This window comes from Drosophila gunungcola, unplaced genomic scaffold, assembly GCF_025200985.1.
Source record: "Drosophila gunungcola strain Sukarami unplaced genomic scaffold, Dgunungcola_SK_2 000022F, whole genome shotgun sequence".
NCBI classification, from domain to species: domain Eukaryota; kingdom Metazoa; phylum Arthropoda; class Insecta; order Diptera; family Drosophilidae; genus Drosophila; species Drosophila gunungcola.
This window is the reverse complement of record NW_026453202.1, coordinates 70,828-97,661: the sequence shown is the minus strand read 5'-3', so window position 1 is coordinate 97,661 and position 26,834 is coordinate 70,828. Positions and strand designations below refer to the sequence as shown.

At 44.6% G+C, this 26,834-nt stretch overlaps 2 protein-coding genes and 2 pseudogenes across 2 annotated transcripts; all 4 read right to left on the bottom strand.

Annotated features, from left to right (window-relative positions):
* Positions 1-368: 368 nt before the first annotated feature.
* LOC128263842 (uncharacterized) lies at positions 369-8,675 on the bottom strand. The gene is made up of 2 exons (XM_052999118.1): positions 8,293-8,675; positions 369-1,503 (listed from the first exon to the last, which is right to left on the bottom strand). Exon 2 carries the CDS (start codon positions 1,285-1,287, stop codon positions 574-576), a length of 714 nt encoding a protein of 237 aa, XP_052855078.1. The 5' UTR covers positions 1,288-1,503; positions 8,293-8,675; the 3' UTR covers positions 369-573.
* Positions 2,041-6,565, bottom strand: LOC128263846 (uncharacterized; annotated as a pseudogene).
* A 979-nt stretch (positions 8,676-9,654) lies between the features above and the next one.
* LOC128263841 (uncharacterized) lies at positions 9,655-17,794 on the bottom strand. The gene is made up of 2 exons (XM_052999117.1): positions 17,584-17,794; positions 9,655-10,790 (listed from the first exon to the last, which is right to left on the bottom strand). Exon 2 carries the CDS (start codon positions 10,778-10,780, stop codon positions 9,860-9,862), a length of 921 nt encoding a protein of 306 aa, XP_052855077.1. The 5' UTR covers positions 10,781-10,790; positions 17,584-17,794; the 3' UTR covers positions 9,655-9,859.
* On the bottom strand, positions 11,328-15,850 carry LOC128263845 (uncharacterized; annotated as a pseudogene).
* Positions 17,795-26,834: the final 9,040 nt, after the last annotated feature.

The window sequence follows — 26,834 nt, the reverse complement described above, 5'->3', positions numbered from 1 at the left end:
GCCCGAGCAGGGACATCAAGACTAGCTAGACGTTTACTGAATAAACAAAAAGATTTGTCGTAAAAGGGAGAGTTAGGAAAAAAAAAGAACCCAATTAATCAAAGTACAAGAAGAAAGCAACCAAAAAATCTACGAAAGATAAGGCGACCACGAACGATTAGCGATTCTAAGGAAATCGACTGTGAGTATGAAGAAGCAGTGCTCCAAAGGTGAAAGTTGAAAAGCTGGGGGGGTGGCGGATTTCTGCCCTTGGAGGTGATGAAGGAAATGGCGACTCGTTGGGTTCCTTTTTATTCACTTTGATTTTTATTTCAATATAACTTATTTCACATAACTTGCACAACTTCACTTAGTGGCTTCGAACTTATAACTCCTTAACTCTACTTAAATCTAATGCTAGGAGAGCGGGGGTGGAGACTGTTAACAGACCGAGAGCGAGATGAGAGTTCATCTGGACATAACTGCTCTCGACTGTTAACGAATAATTTGGACAGTGGCCCCTCCTTGGCGCGGACATTCTCCCCCCCTTGCGACGGCAAACGTAGCAACCAAGTTTTCCACACGTCTGGCGCCTTAAGATTGTCTACAGGATCCCGAGACAATCCAGCCGAACACAGTGCTTTGTGCGACAGGCAGCCCCTCATCCAGATTTAGGAACCCGGGTTGGATGACGTCACGATAGACGTCAGAGCCCAACACCAGGGATATCGTCGCCGGGCGATGAAACTGTTCATCAGCAAGACGGATATCATTAAACCTAGCGCGAACATCGTCGGCTAGTGCACGGATTGGAGTGCGAGTGGAGAAGTTGGGGCTGACCTTGAGCACCACGTCGATTTTGAAGGTGCCTGTTCGTGACCTTATCGTCGCCGAACAGACCGTCTCGTCTCCGACGCTTGTCGTGGGGAGCCGGAACGCCGCAGCGAGCGATCTATCAATGGTGCTCACCGGGGAGCACGGGTCGATCAGGGCACCCGTCTCGTATTTATTGGTTCCTGTGTCGAGAACCACGATGGCCGTCGGGATGATTTGCACACTCCGATGCTGCAACAGAGACGCCACAGATGGAGCTGCAGTTGGCGCTTCGGCCTGGTCGGAATGCTGGGAACGATTCCGCGAGCTGGGTGTTGGACCCCGAGAGCGTGAGCCGGAGCTGATGGTCGTGATGCAGTTACCGAAGGTCGCACTGGAGAAATTGACTGGCGTCGCGAACTGGAAGACTCGCGCATATGGAGCAACGTGTGGTGGTCCTGCCCACATTTTTTGCACGTGTCTCCGCTGCGACATACTTCTTCGGAGTGCTGATGTGCCAGGCAATTAGCGCAGTATTTGTTAATGATAACGGCGCGTAGCCGCTTTTCAGTACTGAGCCTCAGAAACCTGTTGCATTTCCGTAGCGGATGGATTCCCCGACAGACTCGGCAGCGGTAGGATCGAGTACCTCGGGAACGTCTGTCGTCCAGAGTTTGGGCGCTGCGAGGTCGTGGAGCCATGGTTTTAATGCTTTAATATATAAAAAAAAAATAAATGATAAGTACATTTAGTGTCAATCGTGAACGAATTTTGGAGCATGAGGACAGAAGGCACTATTTTGGAAGTACTGAGGCTGCCTTGGCCTCCATAGGAAGAAGTACTAGCTTATGGACGGGACGTTTAATAATTCCTCGAGCGGTACGGATTTCTACTACGCGAACTCTACTATCGGCCCCTGGAAAGACAGATACAACTCTGCCGAGCCGCCAGTCGTTTGATGGCATATTGTCTTCTTTGACTACCACCATATCATCGACTTGTATATCTTTGGACGGATTCTGCCACTTATTGCGCTTGTGCAGTTCCTTTAAATATTCCTCTTTCCATCGCGCACTGATCTGCTGATGCAGGGCCTTTAAATGTTGCCAGCGATTTATAATCGACTTAGCATCGCCCTTAATTTCGGGTTCAGCTGTGGAAAGCAACAGACCCCCAATCAGAAAGTGGCCTGGCGTTAACGCCAACAAATCAGAAGGATTTTCGGACATGGGAGACAGTGGCCTGGAGTTAAGGCACGCTTCAACTTTGGCAAGAAGGGTAGAGAGCTCTTCAAACGTATACTTCCGACTTGACGTCGACTTGTAGAAAAGTGTTTTAAAGCTTTTCACTCCAGCCTCCCATAGTCCTCCCATATGTGGAGCTCCTGGTGGAATGAAACGCCACAAAAGTCCCTGATGGCTATAGGCATCAGTCACAGACTCCTTGATCGCTTGCATAAAATCACGCGAAAGTAGAGTCGCTGCCCCCACAAAGGTTTTGCCATTATCCGAATGAACCCGCTGAGGACAACCCCTCCTCGCTACGAATCGGGCAAAGGCTGCGAGGAACTTCTCGGTTGTGAGGTCGGAAGTAGGCTCTAAATGGATCGCCTTTGTGGAGAAACATACAAACACGCATACATATCCCTTGGTAATGAGGCATGCTCTGCCTGTATAGTTTTTTATTTCAAATGGGCCTGCATAATCAATGCCAGTATATGTAAAAGGCCTGGAAAAGGAAACTCGATCGGTCGGAAGATCGCCCATTAATTGCGTCTGTAATTTCTTCTTGTAAATAGTACACACCTTACAGGAGTTTAGCACAGCTTTTACCAGATTCTTGAGTTTAGGAATCCAATACTTCGATCGAATGAGGCGTACCACTAGTTGGTTGCCGCCATGCAGGGAAATCTGGTGTGAAAAAAGGACGAGCAGACGAGAAAGCCTACAGTTATATGGCAGTATAATAGGATGGCGCTCGTCATACTGAAGTGCTGTTGAGGCAGTAATGCGACCACATGCTCTTAAAAGGCCGTGCTGGTCTAGGAATGGAAACAGGTTGGCTATCGGGCTGGACACTGGAATTGGACACTTATCGTTTAGGAATTTAAGCTCTTGGGTATATTCCTCTCGTTGAGCATATAGAATAAGGGCTCTTTCAGCTTCTCGGACCTCCTCCTTTGTAGGCCGGTCAGCTGGGCCCCTCGGCATCTTGCGGCAGCGTTGAGTGAACCGTAACACGTACGCAAGGACCCGCAGAGCCTTGTCCAATTTGGAGAATCGTTCCAGAAAATCGTTGGATAGGGCCTTTGCGAAATTGACCTTCACAGCACGCTGCTCTAAGTCTGTAACTGGAGTCGCAAGCCCCTGTGTTGGCCACTGGCCTTTTGGCTGTTGTAACCAGTCCGGTCCTTTCCACCAGAGTTGGCTGTGAACCAGATCCTGCAGCGAAACTCCTCGGCTGGCTAGGTCCGCGGGATTGTGTTCAGATCGCACATGCGCCCAATGCTCAGCGCTCGTCACCTGAGTAATCCTGGTCACTCGGTTGGCTACAAACGTGGCCCATTGGCATGCCGGTTTGTTCAACCATGCGAGGACGATGGTGGAATCAGTCCAGCAGAAAATGTCGGAATTGGAAATTTGCATATTCGGAAGGATAGCTGCCCCACACAGTTCGAGCCGTGGAAGGGACACCGTTTTAACAGGTGCGACTCGGGTCTTGGCGGTAAGCAGATGTGTCATAATATTATGTCCTACTTCAACCCGCAAGTATATTGCGGCCCCATATGCCTTCTGCGACGCATCACAAAACCCATGATGCTCGACTTTCACCTCTGGCTGGAACCCAACCCACCTAGGAATACGGATTTGCTTGAGCTCGGAATAGCTGCGCAAAAACTCTTGCCATCTTTGATTCATTTCTGTGGGGATATTTTCATCCCAGCCCAACTGTTGCAACCAAATTTCTTGCATAAAGATTTTTGAGCGGACAATAAACGGGGACAGCCATCCCGCGGGGTCAAAAAGTTTCGTGATCTGGGAAAGAACCTCTCTCTTCGTATACGTAGATTCAATCGAAACTAGCGGTGGAACAAAATAGAACTCGTCCGAGGTCGCATTCCACCGAACCCCAAGTGTTTTGGTAGTGCTTTCGGAATTGAGATCGCGAAAGTCATCGTGGAGTAGGTGTTCGTTAGGGATAGCTTCGAGTATGCTATTCTGATTCGCTGTCCACTTTCTCAACGGGAACCCAGCAAGGTTAAAAGCGTGGCAAAGCTCGCTGATAGCAAGTCGAGCCTCTTGTATGCAATTGGCCCCTGCCAGAACATCGTCTACGTACATAAAATGCCGAATAATATTGGTTGCTTTAGGAAACTCCGTTTCTACGTCGTCTGCCAATTGTTGGAGTACGCGAAGTGCCAGAAACGGTGCACAGTTGACACCAAAGGTGACGGTTTTTAGTTCGAAATCGCTTACTTCTCCTTCTTTGTTTCGGAATAAGATTCTTTGGAACGGCGTGTGCTTGGGATCGACCCAGATTTGACGGTACATTTTTGTAATGTCTGCACTGAACACGTACTGGAAATAACGCCACTTCAAGATCTGAATGGTTAAATCAGATTGTAGGACTGGACCAGCATGAAGAATATCGTTCAAGCTTGTCCCATTTGCTGAAGGGCTAGAAGCATTGAATACCACGCGTAGTTTGGTGGTGGTGCTCTCGGGTTTGATCACAGCATGGTGTGGAAGATAATAGTTTGGAGTATCGTAAGACGGGGGAACTTCTCTCATATGACCCAGATCCAAATACTCTTGAATGACTGAGTCATATTTCTCTTTTAGTGGAAAGTCTCTTCTTAAACGGTTTTCGTTCCTAAGAAGCTGAGCTAGGGCAATGGATCGCGAGTGCCCCAATTGGGATCCGAAATTTTCGGGTTCGCGAAACGGTAACGTTACCACGTATTTCCCGCTTGCGTCTCTAGTGGTGGTTTGGAGAAAATTGCTCTCGCAATAGGAATCGGATTCCTTTACCCTCCTTGTTGGTATATTCTCCACCTCCCAAAACTTAGTGAGAAGTTTTTCTAAGACCCTGTCACTTGTTTCGGTTATCTGGGTCGTGAAAGCTGCTACCCGCTTTTGGACTGATGCATTGGACACTGGGCCGGTAAGCACCCAGCCGAAAATAGTCTCCTGTCCTAGCAGCGAGCCGCAAATGTTGGTGCGCGTGCCGCTCAGCAACACGGACGGTAAAATGTCGGCTCCGATCAGAACATCTATCTGGGAACTCTCTAAAAATGTTGGATCTGCCAGGGGGATGGCCGGTAAATCAACCAGCGCATCTCGTGGAATTGGGTACGACGGAAGCATTCCAGCCAGTTCGGGCAAGACGTAAGCTGTGGTTTCTAGCTGAAGGCCTGGCTTATTAGGGGCTCGAATAGAAAAATGGCAGAGCTTGGTCGCCTGAGCGGAAACGGTTTGATTTAAGCCCGAAACTTGGGCTTGGATAAGGCGGAATGGCAGCTTAATCAGATTGAACAGGCGTTCCGAAATAAACGTTGCCTCAGAACCCGAGTCTATTAGAGCACGAGCCCTGTAGTTCGTTCCCAAGTGGCATATATCAATAATGGCCGTGCCTAGCAAAACCGCTCTAGCACCGGTTGCGAAATAGTTCTGCACACTGGGCGGATTTTCTAGACCGGTGGCGGCCCCTTGCACCGCTGGGTTTTGAGGGCTTGCAGACGAACTACTTGCGGAAGTTGACCCACGGGAAATGGGGTTGCCTTTATGCAACAGTGTATGATGCCGAGCTCGGCATGTGAAACAGCTGTGAGTGCTAGTACAGTCACGTAGCTGGTGTCCTCTTGCGAAGCAATTTAGGCAAAGCTGTTTTTTTTTTTGATGTAGATTGTTCGCGCATCCACAGACATCTGGAGAAAGCGCTGGCATAAGCGCACTGGATGACTTTCTTTTGAGCACAGGTCGCAATTCTTTGGTTTAGTAACTACCTTGGCTTCGAAAGAGTTGAGCTTCCTGGGAACGGGTTGACTCTTAGCGGTAGAGTGATTGCTGTGGCTGGGTTTCATATCCTCAATCGCCTCTAGCGTTCGGTATCGTTCGCTAAGAAACGTGTTCATTTCATCCCAGGTCGGAATGTCGGACTTGGATGAAAGGGACTGCTCCCATAAGGAAAGGGTCAGTTTCGGCAATCTACTGGCGCACAGGAATACCAGGAGACAGTCCCAGTTCTCTGTGGAAATGTTGGAATGAGCCAGCGCTATCAAACACCCTTGGATTGTGCTCTGTAGGTCTTTCAGTGCCTGGCCAGATTCGGTATTTACGGAACCCAAATTAAAAAGCAGTTTGAGTTGGCTATTTACTAGCAGTCTCTTATTTTCGAAACGGTCTCGAAGTGCTTCCCAAGCTGAATTGAAACCCTCATTTGTAAGAGGGGATTTGGATACGATTGCCTTAGCCTCGCCGCTAGTTTTAGCGTTGAGATGGAAAAGTTTTTCGACCGATGTCAACCTAGGATTGTTGACATAAACTGCGGTAAAAAGATCCCTAAATGTTGGCCATTTCAAATAGTCTCCTTCGAAAACCTCAGTGTCGCTTGGCGGTAGTCGGCAACCGGACGAAAACGGAATGGGCAGGGTGTTGGAATTGGCGTTGGCCGTTTGAGTTTTCACTCGCTCAATTTGTTCACTGAGTTTCGCGGTACAGGCTTCGTAAACTTCATAGCAATGCTCATATTTGGCTTGCAGAAGTTCTAACATTGCATGCGCCTTCCCGCCCCCCGCAAGAATTGCGTCTGAACATACTTCGTACTCGTTCTCTACCCTGTCCCATAATGCCTTGATTTGATCACGTCGAACTTGGCACGTGTGGACCGAAGGATCTGAAGCCCCTGAAACGTTTATTCTGGCTTCAAATGTGCTCAGACGGTCAGAGATCGAAATAAATTTGTCTAAAACTGCGTCGCGTTGGGCCATCTTTACGCTGGATCGCGTGACTTTTATTTGTGGAACTACAGGAGCGTTTAAGGAGATGTCGCTTTTTGCGTTGGAAATCAACGCTTTGGGTTCTTGTTTACCCTGAGACACACGAGGGGACGCTGATCGTGGTCGCTCTAAGCTTACCCGCGGGGTTGTCTTCAAATTTTTCTTATCCCCTATGGGCATGCTAGAACAAGGATCAGGAAATTGCCTCTATTCGCAGTAAAATAAAAATCAATTTTATATTAAAATCAATGGACTCGTATTGATCTTGATGCCAAAATTATTTTTACTATTAATTGGTTTAATAAGCAGTAAATAAAAAACCTGGAATTTATGGAATGGAATGAATGGCAATTTTTTTGGAACAAAGCATATAGGAAATATATCTAAAAAGATAAATTGTATATATCCAGAATAGTCACGCTGCTGTGGGATTTGCCAATGACTACTTGGTAACTCGATAGGAAAAAATTAATAAACAATGTTAGTTGGAACACAACAAAACAATTTTTAAGGTGTATTATTTATATATATAATGTCGTATTTATTGTTTAATTATGCTTTGTTTGCCCTCAGGTTACTTGAGTTGTTTATTATTGCTTGAGTTATTTATTATTTTTTTTTTTTTTGTATGGAATGGCGCACTGATGTTTATAAATAATAATCAATAATATTAATATATGCCAATATATCGCGTTTTATATGTGACGAAATGAATGGAATGTAACAATAACCCTTTTGAATATTTCCACTGTCCCAAGTGGATTTGGTCGCTCAAGCTTTGACGGAATGAATGGAATGCAACAATAAACCTGTTGAATGTTTCCACTGTCCCAAGTGGAATTGGTTGCTCAAGCTTGGGATATATATGTATATATGTATATATGTATAAGGAAATAACTTTACAAAAAAAACGCAGGTGGAGCTGGAGTATTTCGTTATAAATTTATTTGCTGCTCCGTCGTGTCGTGCGTAGCCCTCTTGATATGTCTGGTTATTTCTCACATACACTTGTTTGATGTTGTTTATGTAAACAAATACCTGACAAAGATAAAATTAATTTGAAATATGTGTGATCACTTTGCGTTTATTTGTTAACACACATAAACTGGGATGGCTGGGATGTTTGCTGGAAATGTTTGTTGTTTGTGGACTGTATTGTATTTTATTTTCGTATATGTATATGTTTCACGAATATGCAAATGTGGATATGTAAAATTATTATTTTAAATTATGTACGTATGTGAATAATTTTCTGGAATGTACGTAAGTGAATATATTTTCGGAAATGTACGTATGTAAATATATTTCTGGAATGTACGTATGTAAATATGTTTCTGGAATGTACGTATGTAAATATGTTTCTGGAACGTACGTATGTGAATATATTTTGGAATGTACGTATGTGGAATGAACGTACATATGTGGATAAAAAATGGAAATGGAAAAAAAGAAAACCGTGGAGTCGCAAAATGGCGATCGGTTGGAAATAGTAAAAATCGTACTTATCTTTTTGTTCTTAAAATTGAAGAAAATCCACCGGTGCCGCTGGGAATTGCAGATCGATCCGGCCGAAGGACCAAAAAATTAAAAGCTGGGGGGGGTGGCGGATTTCTGCCCTTGGAGGTGATGAAGGAAATGGCGACTCGTTGGGTTCCTTTTTATTCACTTTGATTTTTATTTCAATATAACTTATTTCACATAACTTGCACAACTTCACTTAGGGGCTTCGAAATTATAACTCCTTAACTCTACTTAAATCTAATGCTAGGAGAGCGGGGGTGGAGACTGTTAACAGACCGAGAGCGAGATGAGAGTTCATCTGGACATAACTGCTCTCGACTGTTAACGAATAATTTGGACAGTGGCCCCTCCTTGGCGCGGACACTTATTAATAACTCTAGATCCTTACTAAGTTTTATTAATTTTTGTGTTCCTCTTAGATTTACAAGACATTTCCGCCCTATATTCCTGTCAATAAGAAAGTCTAATTTCGACTCTCACGACCCGTTTTGAATTCTTTGTTCGGATTGAAACGACTGCAAAATCAATATTTGTAAAGTTATGGCCTACCTTCACTTAAACCATTTGTAGGTCTCTGCCGCCGTCCACTTGGTAAGAGACGGAGCATATCGTAAAAAATAACTTCTACCAGGTCGGGGTTGAGACTACAATTAGGGTTTTTAATGTTGACAAGAATTTTTTAACTTATGAATATAAATAAACATAGGCTTGTCCTCTCCCAATGGTCCAACAAATAGAATTTCAATCTTTTAAAGACCGTTCTCTTGACTAGGTAACACATACACTCGCTGTTTCTCGAGTTAATAGTGAAAGGCGTCCTTCTTAGGCGTGAATAACCTTTGCTTTGACCACTAAAACTCACCTACCAAACGGAACTCCCTAGTCTGGTTTCTTGGTGATTTACAAATTTCTTGCAAAGGACTCTTTGATCTAACTGAGCTCTGTACCCTGACAAGAGAGCGTCCTTACAAATGGCGCCCGAGCAGGGACATTAAGACTAGCTAGACGTTTACTGAATAAACAAAAAGATTTGTCGTAAAAGGGAGAGTTAGGAAAAAAAAAGAACCCAATAAATCAAAGTACAAGAAGAAAGCAACCAAAAAATCTACGAAAGATAAGGCGACCACGAACGATTAGCGATTCTAAGGAAATCGACTGTGAGTATGAAGAAGCAGTGCTCCAAAGGTGAAAGTTGAAAAGCTGGGGGGGTGGCGGATTTCTGCCCTTGGAGGTGATGAAGGAAATGGCGACTCGTTGGGTTCCTTTTATTCACTTTGATTTTTATTTCAATATAACTTATTTCACATAACTTGCACAACTTCACTTAGTGGCTTCGAACTTATAACTCCTTAACTCTACTTAAATCTAATGCTAGGAGAGCGGGGGTGGAGACTGTTAACAGACCGAGAGCGAGATGAGAGTTCATCTGGACATAACTGCTCTCGACTGTTAACGAATAATTTGGACAGTGGCCCCTCCTTGGCGCGGACATTCTCCCCCCCTTGCGACGGCAAACGTAGCAACCAAGTTTTCCACACGTCTGGCGCCTTAAGATTGTCTACAGGATCCCGAGACAATCCAGCCGAACACAGTGCTTTGTGCGACAGGCAGCCCCTCATCCAGATTTAGGAACCCGGGTTGGATGACGTCACGATAGACGTCAGAGCCCAACACCAGGGATATCGTCGCCGGGCGATGAAACTGTTCATCAGCAAGACGGATATCATTAAACCTAGCGCGAACATCGTCGGCTAGTGCACGGATTGGAGTGCGAGTGGAGAAGTTGGGGCTGACCTTGAGCACCACGTCGATTTTGAAGGTGCCTGTTCGTGACCTTATCGTCGCCGAACAGACCGTCTCGTCTCCGACGCTTGTCGTGGGGAGCCGGAACGCCGCAGCGAGCGATCTATCAATGGTGCTCACCGGGGAGCACGGGTCGATCAGGGCACCCGTCTCGTATTTATTGGTTCCTGTGTCGAGAACCACGATGGCCGTCGGGATGATTTGCACACTCCGATGCTGCAACAGAGACGCCACAGATGGAGCTGCAGTTGGCGCTTCGGCCTGGTCGGAATGCTGGGAACGATTCCGCGAGCTGGGTGTTGGACCCCGAGAGCGTGAGCCGGAAGCTGATGGTCGTGATGCAGTTACCGAAGGTCGCACTGGAGAAATTGACTGGCGTCGCGAACTGGAAGACTCGCGCATATGGAGCAACGTGTGGTGGTCCTGCCCACATTTTTTGCACGTGTCTCCGCTGCGACATACTTCTTCGGAGTGCTGATGTGCCAGGCAATTAGCGCAGTATTTGTTAATGATAACGGCGCGTAGCCGCTTTTCAGTACTGAGCCTCAGAAACCTGTTGCATTTCCGTAGCGGATGGATTCCCCGACAGACTCGGCAGCGGTAGGATCGAGTACCTCGGGAACGTCTGTCGTCCAGAGTTTGGGCGCTGCGAGGTCGTGGAGCCATGGTTTTAATGCTTTAATATATAAAAAAAAAATAAATGATAAGTACATTTAGTGTCAATCGTGAACGAATTTTGGAGCATGAGGACAGAAGGCACTATTTTGGAAGTACTGAGGCTGCCTTGGCCTCCATAGGAAGAAGTACTAGCTTATGGACGGGACGTTTAATAATTCCTCGAGCGGTACGGATTTCTACTACGCGAACTCTACTATCGGCCCCTGGAAAGACAGATACAACTCTGCCGAGCCGCCAGTCGTTTGATGGCATATTGTCTTCTTTGACTACCACCATATCATCGACTTGTATATCTTTGGACGGATTCTGCCACTTATTGCGCTTGTGCAGTTCCTTTAAATATTCCTCTTTCCATCGCGCACTGATCTGCTGATGCAGGGCCTTTAAATGTTGCCAGCGATTTATAATCGACTTAGCATCGCCCTTAATTTCGGGTTCAGCTGTGGAAAGCAACAGACCCCCAATCAGAAAGTGGCCTGGCGTTAACGCCAACAAATCAGAAGGATTTTCGGACATGGGAGACAGTGGCCTGGAGTTAAGGCACGCTTCAACTTTGGCAAGAAGGGTAGAGAGCTCTTCAAACGTATACTTCCGACTTGACGTCGACTTGTAGAAAAGTGTTTTAAAGCTTTTCACTCCAGCCTCCCATAGTCCTCCCATATGTGGAGCTCCTGGTGGAATGAAACGCCACAAAAGTCCCTGATGGCTATAGGCATCAGTCACAGACTCCTTGATCGCTTGCATAAAATCACGCGAAAGTAGAGTCGCTGCCCCCACAAAGGTTTTGCCATTATCCGAATGAACCCGCTGAGGACAACCCCTCCTCGCTACGAATCGGGCAAAGGCTGCGAGGAACTTCTCGGTTGTGAGGTCGGAAGTAGGCTCTAAATGGATCGCCTTTGTGGAGAAACATACAAACACGCATACATATCCCTTGGTAATGAGGCATGCTCTGCCTGTATAGTTTTTTATTTCAAATGGGCCTGCATAATCAATGCCAGTATATGTAAAAGGCCTGGAAAAGGAAACTCGATCGGTCGGAAGATCGCCCATTAATTGCGTCTGTAATTTCTTCTTGTAAATAGTACACACCTTACAGGAGTTTAGCACAGCTTTTACCAGATTCTTGAGTTTAGGAATCCAATACTTCGATCGAATGAGGCGTACCACTAGTTGGTTGCCGCCATGCAGGGAAATCTGGTGTGAAAAAAGGACGAGCAGACGAGAAAGCCTACAGTTATATGGCAGTATAATAGGATGGCGCTCGTCATACTGAAGTGCTGTTGAGGCAGTAATGCGACCACATGCTCTTAAAAGGCCGTGCTGGTCTAGGAATGGAAACAGGTTGGCTATCGGGCTGGACACTGGAATTGGACACTTATCGTTTAGGAATTTAAGCTCTTGGGTATATTCCTCTCGTTGAGCATATAGAATAAGGGCTCTTTCAGCTTCTCGGACCTCCTCCTTTGTAGGCCGGTCAGCTGGGCCCCTCGGCATCTTGCGGCAGCGTTGAGTGAACCGTAACACGTACGCAAGGACCCGCAGAGCCTTGTCCAATTTGGAGAATCGTTCCAGAAAATCGTTGGATAGGGCCTTTGCGAAATTGACCTTCACAGCACGCTGCTCTAAGTCTGTAACTGGAGTCGCAAGCCCCTGTGTTGGCCACTGGCCTTTTGGCTGTTGTAACCAGTCCGGTCCTTTCCACCAGAGTTGGCTGTGAACCAGATCCTGCAGCGAAACTCCTCGGCTGGCTAGGTCCGCGGGATTGTGTTCAGATCGCACATGCGCCCAATGCTCAGCGCTCGTCACCTGAGTAATCCTGGTCACTCGGTTGGCTACAAACGTGGCCCATTGGCATGCCGGTTTGTTCAACCATGCGAGGACGATGGTGGAATCAGTCCAGCAGAAAATGTCGGAATTGGAAATTTGCATATTCGGAAGGATAGCTGCCCCACACAGTTCGAGCCGTGGAAGGGACACCGTTTTAACAGGTGCGACTCGGGTCTTGGCGGTAAGCAGATGTGTCATAATATTATGTCCTACTTCAACCCGCAAGTATATTGCGGCCCCATATGCCTTCTGCGACGCATCACAAAACCCATGATGCTCGACTTTCACCTCTGGCTGGAACCCAACCCACCTAGGAATACGGATTTGCTTGAGCTCGGAATAGCTGCGCAAAAACTCTTGCCATCTTTGATTCATTTCTGTGGGGATATTTTCATCCCAGCCCAACTGTTGCAACCAAATTTCTTGCATAAAGATTTTTGAGCGGACAATAAACGGGGACAGCCATCCCGCGGGGTCAAAAAGTTTCGTGATCTGGGAAAGAACCTCTCTCTTCGTATACGTAGATTCAATCGAAACTAGCGGTGGAACAAAATAGAACTCGTCCGAGGTCGCATTCCACCGAACCCCAAGTGTTTTGGTAGTGCTTTCGGAATTGAGATCGCGAAAGTCATCGTGGAGTAGGTGTTCGTTAGGGATAGCTTCGAGTATGCTATTCTGATTCGCTGTCCACTTTCTCAACGGGAACCCAGCAAGGTTAAAAGCGTGGCAAAGCTCGCTGATAGCAAGTCGAGCCTCTTGTATGCAATTGGCCCCTGCCAGAACATCGTCTACGTACATAAAATGCCGAATAATATTGGTTGCTTTAGGAAACTCCGTTTCTACGTCGTCTGCCAATTGTTGGAGTACGCGAAGTGCCAGAAACGGTGCACAGTTGACACCAAAGGTGACGGTTTTTAGTTCGAAATCGCTTACTTCTCCTTCTTTGTTTCGGAATAAGATTCTTTGGAACGGCGTGTGCTTGGGATCGACCCAGATTTGACGGTACATTTTTGTAATGTCTGCACTGAACACGTACTGGAAATAACGCCACTTCAAGATCTGAATGGTTAAATCAGATTGTAGGACTGGACCAGCATGAAGAATATCGTTCAAGCTTGTCCCATTTGCTGAAGGGCTAGAAGCATTGAATACCACGCGTAGTTTGGTGGTGGTGCTCTCGGGTTTGATCACAGCATGGTGTGGAAGATAATAGTTTGGAGTATCGTAAGACGGGGGAACTTCTCTCATATGACCCAGATCCAAATACTCTTGAATGACTGAGTCATATTTCTCTTTTAGTGGAAAGTCTCTTCTTAAACGGTTTTCGTTCCTAAGAAGCTGAGCTAGGGCAATGGATCGCGAGTGCCCCAATTGGGATCCGAAATTTTCGGGTTCGCGAAACGGTAACGTTACCACGTATTTCCCGCTTGCGTCTCTAGTGGTGGTTTGGAGAAAATTGCTCTCGCAATAGGAATCGGATTCCTTTACCCTCCTTGTTGGTATATTCTCCACCTCCCAAAACTTAGTGAGAAGTTTTTCTAAGACCCTGTCACTTGTTTCGGTTATCTGGGTCGTGAAAGCTGCTACCCGCTTTTGGACTGATGCATTGGACACTGGGCCGGTAAGCACCCAGCCGAAAATAGTCTCCTGTCCTAGCAGCGAGCCGCAAATGTTGGTGCGCGTGCCGCTCAGCAACACGGACGGTAAAATGTCGGCTCCGATCAGAACATCTATCTGGGAACTCTCTAAAAATGTTGGATCTGCCAGGGGGATGGCCGGTAAATCAACCAGCGCATCTCGTGGAATTGGGTACGACGGAAGCATTCCAGCCAGTTCGGGCAAGACGTAAGCTGTGGTTTCTAGCTGAAGGCCTGGCTTATTAGGGGCTCGAATAGAAAAATGGCAGAGCTTGGTCGCCTGAGCGGAAACGGTTTGATTTAAGCCCGAAACTTGGGCTTGGATAAGGCGGAATGGCAGCTTAATCAGATTGAACAGGCGTTCCGAAATAAACGTTGCCTCAGAACCCGAGTCTATTAGAGCACGAGCCCTGTAGTTCGTTCCCAAGTGGCATATATCAATAATGGCCGTGCCTAGCAAAACCGCTCTAGCACCGGTTGCGAAATAGTTCTGCACACTGGGCGGATTTTCTAGACCGGTGGCGGCCCCTTGCACCGCTGGGTTTTGAGGGCTTGCAGACGAACTACTTGCGGAAGTTGACCCACGGGAAATGGGGTTGCCTTTATGCAACAGTGTATGATGCCGAGCTCGGCATGTGAAACAGCTGTGAGTGCTAGTACAGTCACGTAGCTGGTGTCCTCTTGCGAAGCAATTTAGGCAAAGCTGTTTTTTTTTGATGTAGATTGTTCGCGCATCCACAGACATCTGGAGAAAGCGCTGGCATAAGCGCACTGGATGACTTTCTTTTGAGCACAGGTCGCAATTCTTTGGTTTAGTAACTACCTTGGCTTCGAAAGAGTTGAGCTTCCTGGGAACGGGTTGACTCTTAGCGGTAGAGTGATTGCTGTGGCTGGGTTTCATATCCTCAATCGCCTCTAGCGTTCGGTATCGTTCGCTAAGAAACGTGTTCATTTCATCCCAGGTCGGAATGTCGGACTTGGATGAAAGGGACTGCTCCCATAAGGAAAGGGTCAGTTTCGGCAATCTACTGGCGCACAGGAATACCAGGAGACAGTCCCAGTTCTCTGTGGAAATGTTGGAATGAGCCAGCGCTATCAAACACCCTTGGATTGTGCTCTGTAGGTCTTTCAGTGCCTGGCCAGATTCGGTATTTACGGAACCCAAATTAAAAAGCAGTTTGAGTTGGCTATTTACTAGCAGTCTCTTATTTTCGAAACGGTCTCGAAGTGCTTCCCAAGCTGAATTGAAACCCTCATTTGTAAGAGGGGATTTGGATACGATTGCCTTAGCCTCGCCGCTAGTTTTAGCGTTGAGATGGAAAAGTTTTTCGACCGATGTCAACCTAGGATTGTTGACATAAACTGCGGTAAAAAGATCCCTAAATGTTGGCCATTTCAAATAGTCTCCTTCGAAAACCTCAGTGTCGCTTGGCGGTAGTCGGCAACCGGACGAAAACGGAATGGGCAGGGTGTTGGAATTGGCGTTGGCCGTTTGAGTTTTCACTCGCTCAATTTGTTCACTGAGTTTCGCGGTACAGGCTTCGTAAACTTCATAGCAATGCTCATATTTGGCTTGCAGAAGTTCTAACATTGCATGCGCCTTCCCGCCCCCCGCAAGAATTGCGTCTGAACATACTTCGTACTCGTTCTCTACCCTGTCCCATAATGCCTTGATTTGATCACGTCGAACTTGGCACGTGTGGACCGAAGGATCTGAAGCCCCTGAAACGTTTATTCTGGCTTCAAATGTGCTCAGACGGTCAGAGATCGAAATAAATTTGTCTAAAACTGCGTCGCGTTGGGCCATCTTTACGCTGGATCGCGTGACTTTTATTTGTGGAACTACAGGAGCGTTTAAGGAGATGTCGCTTTTTGCGTTGGAAATCAACGCTTTGGGTTCTTGTTTACCCTGAGACACACGAGGGGACGCTGATCGTGGTCGCTCTAAGCTTACCCGCGGGGTTGTCTTCAAATTTTTCTTATCCCCTATGGGCATGCTAGAACAAGGATCAGGAAATTGCCTCTATTCGCAGTAAAATAAAAATCAATTTTATATTAAAATCAATGGACTCGTATTGATCTTGATGCCAAAATTATTTTTACTATTAATTGGTTTAATAAGCAGTAAATAAAAAACCTGGAATTTATGGAATGGAATGAATGGCAATTTTTTTGGAACAAAGCATATAGGAAATATATCTAAAAAGATAAATTGTATATATCCAGAATAGTCACGCTGCTGTGGGATTTGCCAATGACTACTTGGTAACTCGATAGGAAAAAATTAATAAACAATGTTAGTTGGAACACAACAAAACAATTTTTAAGGTGTATTATTTATATATATAATGTCGTATTTATTGTTTAATTATGCTTTGTTTGCCCTCAGGTTACTTGAGTTGTTTATTATTGCTTGAGTTATTTATTATTTTTTTTTTTTTGTATGGAATGGCGCACTGATGTTTATAAATAATAATCAATAATATTAATATATGCCAATATATCGCGTTTTATATGTGACGAAATGAATGGAATGTAACAATAACCCTTTTGAATATTTCCACTGTCCCAAGTGGATTTGGTCGCTCAAGCTTTGACGGAATGAATGGAATGCAACAATAAACCTGTTGAATGTTTCCACTGTCCCAAGTGGAATTGGTTGCTCAAGCTTGGGATATATATGTATATATGTATATATGTATATGTATAAGGAAATAACTTTACAAAAAAAACGCAGGTGGAGCTGGAGTATTTCGTTATTAAATTTATTTGCTGCTCCGTCGTGTCGTGCGTAGCCCTCTTGATATGTCTGGTTATTTCTCACATACACTTGTTTGATGTTGTTTATGTAAACAAATACCTGACAAAGATAAAATTAATTTGAAATATGTGTGATCACTTTGCGTTTATTTGTTAACACACATAAACTGGGATGGCTGGGATGTTTGCTGGAAATGTTTGTTGTTTGTGGACTGTATTGTATTTTATTTTCGTATATGTATATGTTTCACGAATATGCAAATGTGGATATGTAAAATTATTATTTTAAATTATGTACGTATGTGAATAATTTTCTGGAATGTACGTAAGTGAATATATTTTCGGAAATGTACGTATGTAAATATATTTCTGGAATGTACGTATGTAAATATGTTTCTGGAATGTACGTATGTAAATATGTTTCTGGAACGTACGTATGTGAATATATTTTGGAATGTACGTATGTGGAATGAACGTACATATGTGGATAAAAAATGGAAATGGAAAAAAAGAAAACCGTGGAGTCGCAAAATGGCGATCGGTTGGAAATAGTAAAAATCGTACTTATCTTTTTGTTCTTAAAATTGAAGAAAATCCACCGGTGCCGCTGGGAATTGCAGATCGATCCGGCCGAAGGACCAAAAAATTAAAAGCTGGGGGGGGGTGGCGGATTTCTGCCCTTGGAGGTGATGAAGGAAATGGCGACTCGTTGGGTTCCTTTTTATTCACTTTGATTTTTATTTCAATATAACTTATTTCACATAACTTGCACAACTTCACTTAGGGGCTTCGAAATTATAACTCCTTAACTCTACTTAAATCTAATGCTAGGAGAGCGGGGGTGGAGACTGTTAACAGACCGAGAGCGAGATGAGAGTTCATCTGGACATAACTGCTCTCGACTGTTAACGAATAATTTGGACAGTGGCCCCTCCTTGGCGCGGACACTTATTAATAACTCTAGATCCTTACTAAGTTTTATTAATTTTTGTGTTCCTCTTAGATTTACAAGACATTTCCGCCCTATATTCCTGTCAATAAGAAAGTCTAATTTCGACTCTCACGACCCGTTTTGAATTCTTTGTTCGGATTGAAACGACTGCAAAATCAATATTTGTAAAGTTATGGCCTACCTTCACTTAAACCATTTGTAGGTCTCTGCCGCCGTCCACTTGGTAAGAGACGGAGCATATCGTAAAAAATAACTTCTACCAGGTCGGGGTTGAGACTACAATTAGGGTTTTTAATGTTGACAAGAATTTTTTAACTTATGAATATAAATAAACATAGGCTTGTCCTCTCCCAATGGTCCAACAAATAGAATTTCAATCTTTTAAAGACCGTTCTCTTGACTAGGTAACACATACACTCGCTGTTTCTCGAGTTAATAGTGAAAGGCGTCCTTCTTAGGCGTGAATAACCTTTGCTTTGACCACTAAAACTCACCTACCAAACGGAACTCCCTAGTCTGGTTTCTTGGTGATTTACAAATTTCTTGCAAAGGACTCTTTGATCTAACTGAGCTCTGTACCCTGACAAGAGAGCGTCCTTACAAATGGCGCCCGAGCAGGGACATTAAGACTAGCTAGACGTTTACTGAATAAACAAAAAGATTTGTCGTAAAAGGGAGAGTTAGGAAAAAAAAAGAACCCAATAAATCAAAGTACAAGAAGAAAGCAACCAAAAAATCTACGAAAGATAAGGCGACCACGAACGATTAGCGATTCTAAGGAAATCGACTGTGAGTATGAAGAAGCAGTGCTCCAAAGGTGAAAGTTGAGATATTAACCAAATTGTTTAGTTCGTGTAAGGAATAAGTTTGAAAGGTGAAAGTGTAAATAGGATTGTTTGTTTCTTATAGAAAGTAATGGTTCTTAAAGAAAGACCATTTGGTTTTCCTTAGTAAGAAATATCCTTAGTAAAAGGGAATTGTTGTGATATCGTAAATTCTAAAAAAAGATGAGCAGGAGTGCTGATGTACAGATTTGACTGTATGACGTTATCAAAAAGTTACTTACCTATTGCGCTTACGTAAGTACAAACCCTGTGTGTTTCGTGTGCGTTCTTGAATTAATGCTCAATGCTCAAGGCGATAACGTAACAGTGCGTAACGTAATTCAAAAAATAATGGCCCGATCTAAATGAAATTTATACAGTAAATACACATCATTTATACAGTACATTTTTTTATTGTAATATTTGTAAAAATAAGTCCGACTTAAAAACCGCTCCAAAAACTCAAAACCGCATATTTTCAATTTAATTTCGTTCATCCGCACAATAAACTAGTATATTAAAAAGCTCAATTTAATTTATTTTTTTATAAAACTAAGTCTTGGCTTTACGCACCTCAAGATTACATTTTTTTAAAGGACTTTGACCAACCGTCGCCACGTGATAAAAAAAATCCTAGTACTCTTCAAATCTAGGCATTTATCGTGTAAAAAATTTTAACATTTACACTAAACATTTCACTCTGAAACTAGCAAAAAAAAAAATAAGCAAAAAAAATGAAGATTTTAATGTAGGTTATCTAAAAGTAAGTCAAATCTTTTATTTGTGGTAATACTACCCCACGGTAAAGCCGTTCAATGTACGAGCTTTTAAATAAACGGAATCGGAATTGGTAGGAATGCGTTAAAGTCGTTTTAAAATGTAAGTTCTGGCTTTGGCCTTACCCTTAAAGTAGATAAGAGAGTATAATAGAATTGGCGGGCAGAAGAGGCTGTTTCGCTGTGGTGCAGATTTATTAGTAGGAGCATTACGATCTTGGACTTGCTGGCTTGGCAGGTTAGCCGTTGGATACTTTGTCATGTTCTGCTTTAATTTTGAGCCAAGGTAGGGCATTTTTTCTCCAAACCCCATTCACCTTTTCGCCGCTGGGTAGAATAAATGGTTAATGTGCCCGAGTTAACAGTATTTATTAAGTTCGTCTGTCATAGGCCCCTACTTCCCGAAAAGCTCAGCTGTCGGTGGATCGAAACACAGTTATATGCACAAACCAGAAACGTTTATTGCAGTCTGCACAGAAAGAGACAAGAAGAGTCCGAGAGAGACAGAAACAGGAGAGATAGTGTCGGAGTGCCGGATGCAAAATTGAGAAACGGGACAGCAACGAGCTATGGACCTTGCTGAGACCGTGCGTAGAGGTCGAAAGGTCGAACGGAAAAACCGTTGACTTTGGTTTAGGAGGCAAGGATATGCCGATAACTAAACATAGCCCTATATAAGCAGGCCAAGCGCAGGAAGCTTGACCAGTCGTTTATTACAAGTAATCAATTGTCAGTAATTAAGAGTCAGTTGATTAGTGATTGAATAACCCAGAAATCAGTGAAACAACGTAAAAATCAATTGAAGTCGTGCGGAGTCATTAAGGAGCAAGAAGTTTAAAGTCTCCGAATTGAGACACAGGTACATGAGGGCCTTAAGGCGTCACACGGCTAGGTCCAGACGCTTTGTTACAACTTCTGTCTCGATTTGTGTGAGAGTTGTCAGGTCCTGGTGCGACTAGCCAGGAGGGACGCGCTTTGGATCGGCTGGTGTCTCGAAAGGCGTATGCGCGTAGAGCCCAGCAGTTCACCGCTAGAGTCCTAGAACCGCAGCTGACCGAATCCCGAGAGCCAAAGGTCCTGAAGAAGCAAGCAAGGAACAGAACCAGGACCCCGTAACTAGGAGCAGAGCGAGGACATCAAGAACGACAAGCAAGCTAGCTTTTGGTTACTTCAACATCTAAAAGTCCGCTGCAAGAAAGCTAGGGGGGAAGCGTTCGTCTAGAACCTAGCGTTTACCTCAGGGACTACGTTGGCCGCTTCCGGCGTACGCCTTAACCGTCAGGTAAAAAATTGAGCAGGCGTTTGGCGCGACCGGCTGGTACAAAGCAAGGAACAGGAGACTGCGACAGAAGTATCTCCCTACTCCGAGAATGGTGACGCATCCCTTAGCTCATCCCAAAACAACGGCAGCAAAAGGAACCCCGAGAGAAACCTGCAGCAGCAGAATTAATACGGAGCGAGGTGATCAACGACAGAGCCGCCCAGAGCAGAAACGTGGAAAGGAGAGTGCTCATACTGGACCGCCGAACAAGTTACCTATTTGTCACTATCAGCCCCAGGCCGAGCGTCAAGTCGGCAAATAAAGATCCTTTTATACACCCCAACTTTCTGTGCGTTCTTGCTGGTCAATTGGGCGGTCACGATTATATAAAATCAAAACAAAACGTGTGTGAGGAGTTGAATAACTCCCCACAAGTTAAGAAGCAAGCAAGGAACTGTACAAGGTCCTGCTGCGAATAGCCCGGAAGGACGCGCGTTTGTTTAGCTGGTGTCTCGAAAGGCGTATGCGTTGAGAGCACAGCGGTCCACCGCTAGAGTCCCAGAACGGCAGCTTACCGAGTCGCCAATAAGGAGCGGAGCTTGTCGAGATACCTGGAGACAGAACAAGGACAACGAGGACCCCAGGACGACGAACAACGAGCGTCGAGCGAGCAGCCTATACGTGGAATTCTTAAGCCTGCGGCAGAGAGGGTAGGGTGGAAGCGTTCGTCTAGAACCTGGCGTTTGACCCAGGGACTGCGTTGGCGGCTTCCGGCGTACGCCTGAACCGTCAAGTAGAAACTGAGCCGACGTCCGGTGCGACCGGCCGGGACAGAGCAAGGGACAGGAGGCTGCGGCTGCGAAAGGCGTACGCCTTGAGAGCACAGTGCCTGTTCACCCTAGTCTGGGAACGGTGACGCGTCCCTAATCCCTATAACCTAGCCGAGCCAAGGGCAGCAGAGGACATCGCAAGCCAAACCGGCGAGAGGGACACCATTCCCGGCCAGCCAGCACGATCCAGCGAGGCGTTTAACGTGGGAAGGCGACGACGGAAGAACGTAGTTCTACATTATCATTACATCACCCCGGCCGAGGGTCAAGTCGGCGAATAAAAGATCACTGTGTACTCCCAATCTTCTGTGCGCTTTTCACTGATCAACAGGGCGGTCACGTATATATAAATTTGGTGGGACGAACACTTACATCTTCTGAGCTAGCCGCACGACATTCGTAGCGAGCAGATAATAAAGAAAATCAGTTTGTTACACGTGATTGACCTGACAGTAAGAATCAGCATAAAACAGAAATGGGAAAAGGATGGATTTATCTGCTCAAGAAAGAAGATTTGCCGCACGTGGCACCCATGCTTGGCGTTATCCTGGAAAGCAGGTCGGACAGTACCGTAACCATGCTCAAGCGTCAAATTGCTGAGCTCAGACGCCGAACAGCTTAGAGGACATTTGTGCAATATTAGCATAAAGAAGGCGGGAAGAACTAAGGGTTTAAGTCAAGACAGAAGACAAGAACAGCAAAGACCCAGAGAACTGCTACAAGGCATAGCGACAACGAACACTGGAGAGCATGGGCGGAGAACAGCGAGAGCTTTCAAACGTCTTTCCTACCGAGGAGATTTTCTCAAAGCTCGCAGACCAGGTGAAGCAGAGGAAGCATAGTTTTTCTCGATGTAATTAAGGATAACTGCGCACCGGATCTTTTTGAAAACATATAAGTTTGACGATCTAGAAACTCTCATGATTCGACCGACGAGTACGAAGACATCGACAAAGAGCGGGACGCTTTTTTTCAAGAGAATAAGTTTCAGCGGCATAAATCGGCAAAACCAGCAAAAATCACGTGCAGGAGGTGTGAAGACCGTGGCGGAAACCAAGCACCTCTCAACGGCCATTGGACACCACCGAATGTGATTGAGCAGAAGCAGCGAATGAACTCCTAAAGTAGGCCTCCGAAGACGGATCCTAAATTTATAGTTGTCGTTTTTTTCAGATCCGTTTGAATATTACAGTTATCTCTCTATATCATATACGAGTTGGTTAGCATATAAGCTATCTCTTTCTAAGTCAATGTGCGCTCTCTCAACGAGAGAGCGGTGAGAGAGAAAAAAATGAGGGTTGTTTTTAGAGTGTGAAACCGAACTAACCAATATCATCCTTACTCTCTGCAGCACTCGGTAAGTATTTTTATGCCAATCATTAATGAAGAAATAGTATTTGATAATTTTTTTTTGGCTCGGGGATGGGTAATCTTTATAGATACGAGTTTGGTTGTTTCCGATAAGCATTGAGAGAAAGACTCTTTTTTCCACAACGCTTACGTACTAAAACCAACCTCATACCATCTAGGGCTGAGTTTTTACCTTTATTTGTTTCCATATTAATGTCAAGGTAGCATACCTTCAATATGGAAGGAATCCACTCCAAAAAAAGGTAGCAAGTCAGACATTATAAATTACCAACTATTACGTGTTTCACAAACATCATACTTAGGCGTTCTATTTAAACATCATCGAAATTTTGTCTCTCAAATTTGCATTATAGTGGGATAGGCTAAAGGGGTTTTAGCGTTCATAAAACATTGGTCTAAACAGTTTAACGACCCTTAAACCACTGGGCTTTTTTATATTTCGCTTGTTCGATCCTCAATATGGGAGCTTTCAGAACCTTATTCAATCAGTTCAGAAGCAATTTGCCTTGAGGGGACTTAACTGGAGTCCACAAATTCACCTGCCGCCCTGCAACAACAGGCTCCGCCTTTTGGACTTGCCAACCTTGCTGGACCGGAGAACATGCAGTGGTGTTGTATTTATATTTAAACTTATTAATAACTATAGATCCTTACAAAGTTTTATTAATTTTTGTGTTCCTCTTAGATTTACAAGACAATTCCGCCCTATATTCCTGTCAACATGAAAGTCTAGTTTCGACTCTCACGACCCGTTTTGAATTCTTTGTTCGGATTGAAACGACTGCCAAATCGATATTTCTAAAGTTATGGCCTACCTTCACTTAAAACATTTGTAAATCTCTGCCGCCGACCACTCGTTGTGAGACGGAGCATATCTTAAAAAATAACTCCTACAAGGTCGGGGCCGAGACTACAATTAGGGTTTTTAATGTTGACAAGAACTTGTTAACATATGAAAATAAATAAACATAGGCTTGTCCTCTCCCAATGGTCCAATACATAGATTTTTTATTCTTTTAAGGACCGTTCTCTTGGCTAGGTAACACTACTCGAAGTATAAGTGAAAGGCGTCCTTCTTAGTCGTGAATAATCCTTGGTTTGACCACTAAAACTCTCTGTTCACCTACCAAACGGAACTTCCTAGTCCGCTTTCTTGGTGATTTACAAATTTTTTGCAAAGGACTCTTGGATCTAACTGAGCTCTGTACCTTGACAAGAGAGCGTCCTTACAAATGTCGCCCGAGCAGGAACATCGAGACTAGACGTTTACTGAATAAACCAAAACATTTTTCGTAAAAAGGAGAGTTAGGAAATAAAAAGAACCCAATTAAGCAAAGTACAAGAAAAAAGCAACCAAAAAATCTACGAAAGATAAGGCGACCACGAACTATTAGCGAAACTAAGGAAACCCACTGCGAGTATGAAGAAGCAGTGCTCCAAAGTTGACAGTTGAGATACTAACCAAATTGTTTAGTTCGTGTTAGGACTAAGTTTGAAAAGTGAAAGTGTAAATAGAATTGTTTGTTTCTTATTGAAAATAATGTTTCTTAAAGTAAGGCCAGTTGGTTTTCCTTAGTAAGAAATATCCTTAGTAAAAAGGAATTGTTGTAATATCGTAAATTCTAAAAAGAGATGACCTGAGCAGGTGTGCTGATGTACACATTTGACTGTATTAAGTTATCAAAAAGTAACTCACCTATTACGCTTACGTAAGTACCAACCCTGCGTGTTTGGTGTGCGTTCTTGAATGAATGCTCAATGCTCAAGGCAGCTAACGTAACGGTGCGTAACGTAACTCATAAAATAATGAATGGCCCGATCTACATGAAATTTATACAGTAAATACACATCATTTATACAGTAAATACTTGCGGATGAAAGAAAGTTTTTATTCACAAAATTTTTTTTTAATATTTGTACAAATGGTAAATCCGACTTAAAAACCGTTCCAAAAACTCCAAATCGCATATTTTTCAATTTAATTTCGTTAATCCGCACAATAAACTAGTATATTAAATAGCTCAATTTAATTAATTTTTTATATGACTGAGTCTAGGCGTTACGCACCTCAAGATTACATTTTTTTAAAAGACTCTCCCAACCGCCGCCACGTGATAAAAAAAAATCCTAGTACTCTTCAAATATAGGCATTTATCGTGTAAAAAACTTGAATATTTATATTCACTCTGAAATTAGCAAAAAAAAAAAATAGCAAAAACTTTTTTTTTTCCAGCGTTGGAAACCACGTCTCTTATATATAATATAGGTTATTTCCTTTGATGAAGATTTGAAAGTAGGCTATCAAAAAGTAACTCAAATCTTTTATTTGTGTTTACACTACCCCACGGTGAAGACGTTGAATGTAAGGAATGAGAACGGGTAGGAATGCGTTAAAATCGTTTTAAAATGTAGGTTCTGGCTATGGCCATACCCTTAAAGAAGATAAGGGAGTATCATAAAGTTGGCGGGCAGAAGAGGTTGCTTCGCTGTGGTGCAGATTTATTAGTAGGAGCATTACGATTTTAGACATGCTGGCTTGGCTAATTAGCCGTTGGATCCTTTGTCATGTTCTGCTTTACTTTTGGGCAAAGGTAGGGCATTCACCTTTTCGCCGCTAGGTAGAATAAATGCCACCATTTATGTGCCTGAGTAAACAGTATTTAATAAGTTCGTCTGTCATAGGTCCCTACTTCCCGAAAAGCTCAGCTGTCGGTGCATCGAAACACAATTGTGAGGTGTCTTAAAACTCCCCAAAAATTCCGAGGCAGGAGAGCTGCATAGAAACAGCGAAGGAGGCGTGAATGCCGGAGGAGTCAAGGGCAACAGGGTCAAACGGTAAACAACGGACCTTGGACCCGAGCGGAGACACCGTGAATTAACGGTACCACGCTGGACATTGGACCCTCACACGGCAAGAGCAGCAGGGTCGAACGGTAAACTTGCGGATTTCGGACCCACACAAAGAGGACGCACCGTGAACTAACGGTGCGGCAGTGGACCTTGGACCCGATCACGCGAGCTGAAAAAGGGAAATAACGGGACCATCACAGGCTATAAAAGGCGGCGCAAGCGCAGCACACCAGAAAGTGCGTGTACGCGAGACCAGTAGCAAGTTAATCAAGTGCCGAGTACCAGGATGAAGATCGCAAAGTCGAGACGCCGAACGACTGAGAGTCTACAAGGCTGAGGCTTCAACGCTGAGATCCAACGGGTGCTAGGTCGTGGTTAAATCGAGCTCAGGGAGTCTTTGCGTGGAGTCTGCGATAAAGGTGGCTGGGCGAAGAGGTCGAACCTAGTTCTACCTGCTACGCGATACACCTTGCCGACACAATCCGGACCAACTTAGGGAGCCTGCGATAAAGGTGGCTAGGCGAAAAGGCAGAAACTCGTTCTACCTGCTAGGCGAAACACCTTGCCGGTCCCGACAGTGAGGTTCGCATAATATCCAGAGTCTCGAAAAAGCCGTCACAAGTCAGACCCCAGCAAGCAGTCGACGACGAGGAGCGACGCCGCGAAGGACAGCGACGAGGAGCAGCAGCAGCTGAAGGGCCGCGAGGCTTGTATAAGGAGACGAATAAAAACCATTACGATCCCAACTCTTGCTTTATTCATTGGTCAAAGGCAATCACCTAATATAAATTTGGTGGAACGAACCCATAACCTCTCTGAGCTAGCCGCCCGTTATCGTAGGGAGCGAGAATACATAAGAAATCAGGTCGTTACATCTGGCGCCCATGAGTGATTGCCCTGACCAAGAGGCGATGAAGACCCTGGCAGAGACGGTTGACCGCATAGCAGAAG

Bases quoted from the DNA above. Each gene is read 5' to 3' on its own strand.
- LOC128263842 (XM_052999118.1), bottom strand. From the start codon at position 1,287: ATGTCGCAGCGGAGACACGTGCAAAAAATGTGGGCAGGACCACCACAC.
- LOC128263841 (XM_052999117.1), bottom strand. From the start codon at position 10,780: ATGGCTCCACGACCTCGCAGCGCCCAAACTCTGGACGACAGACGTTCC.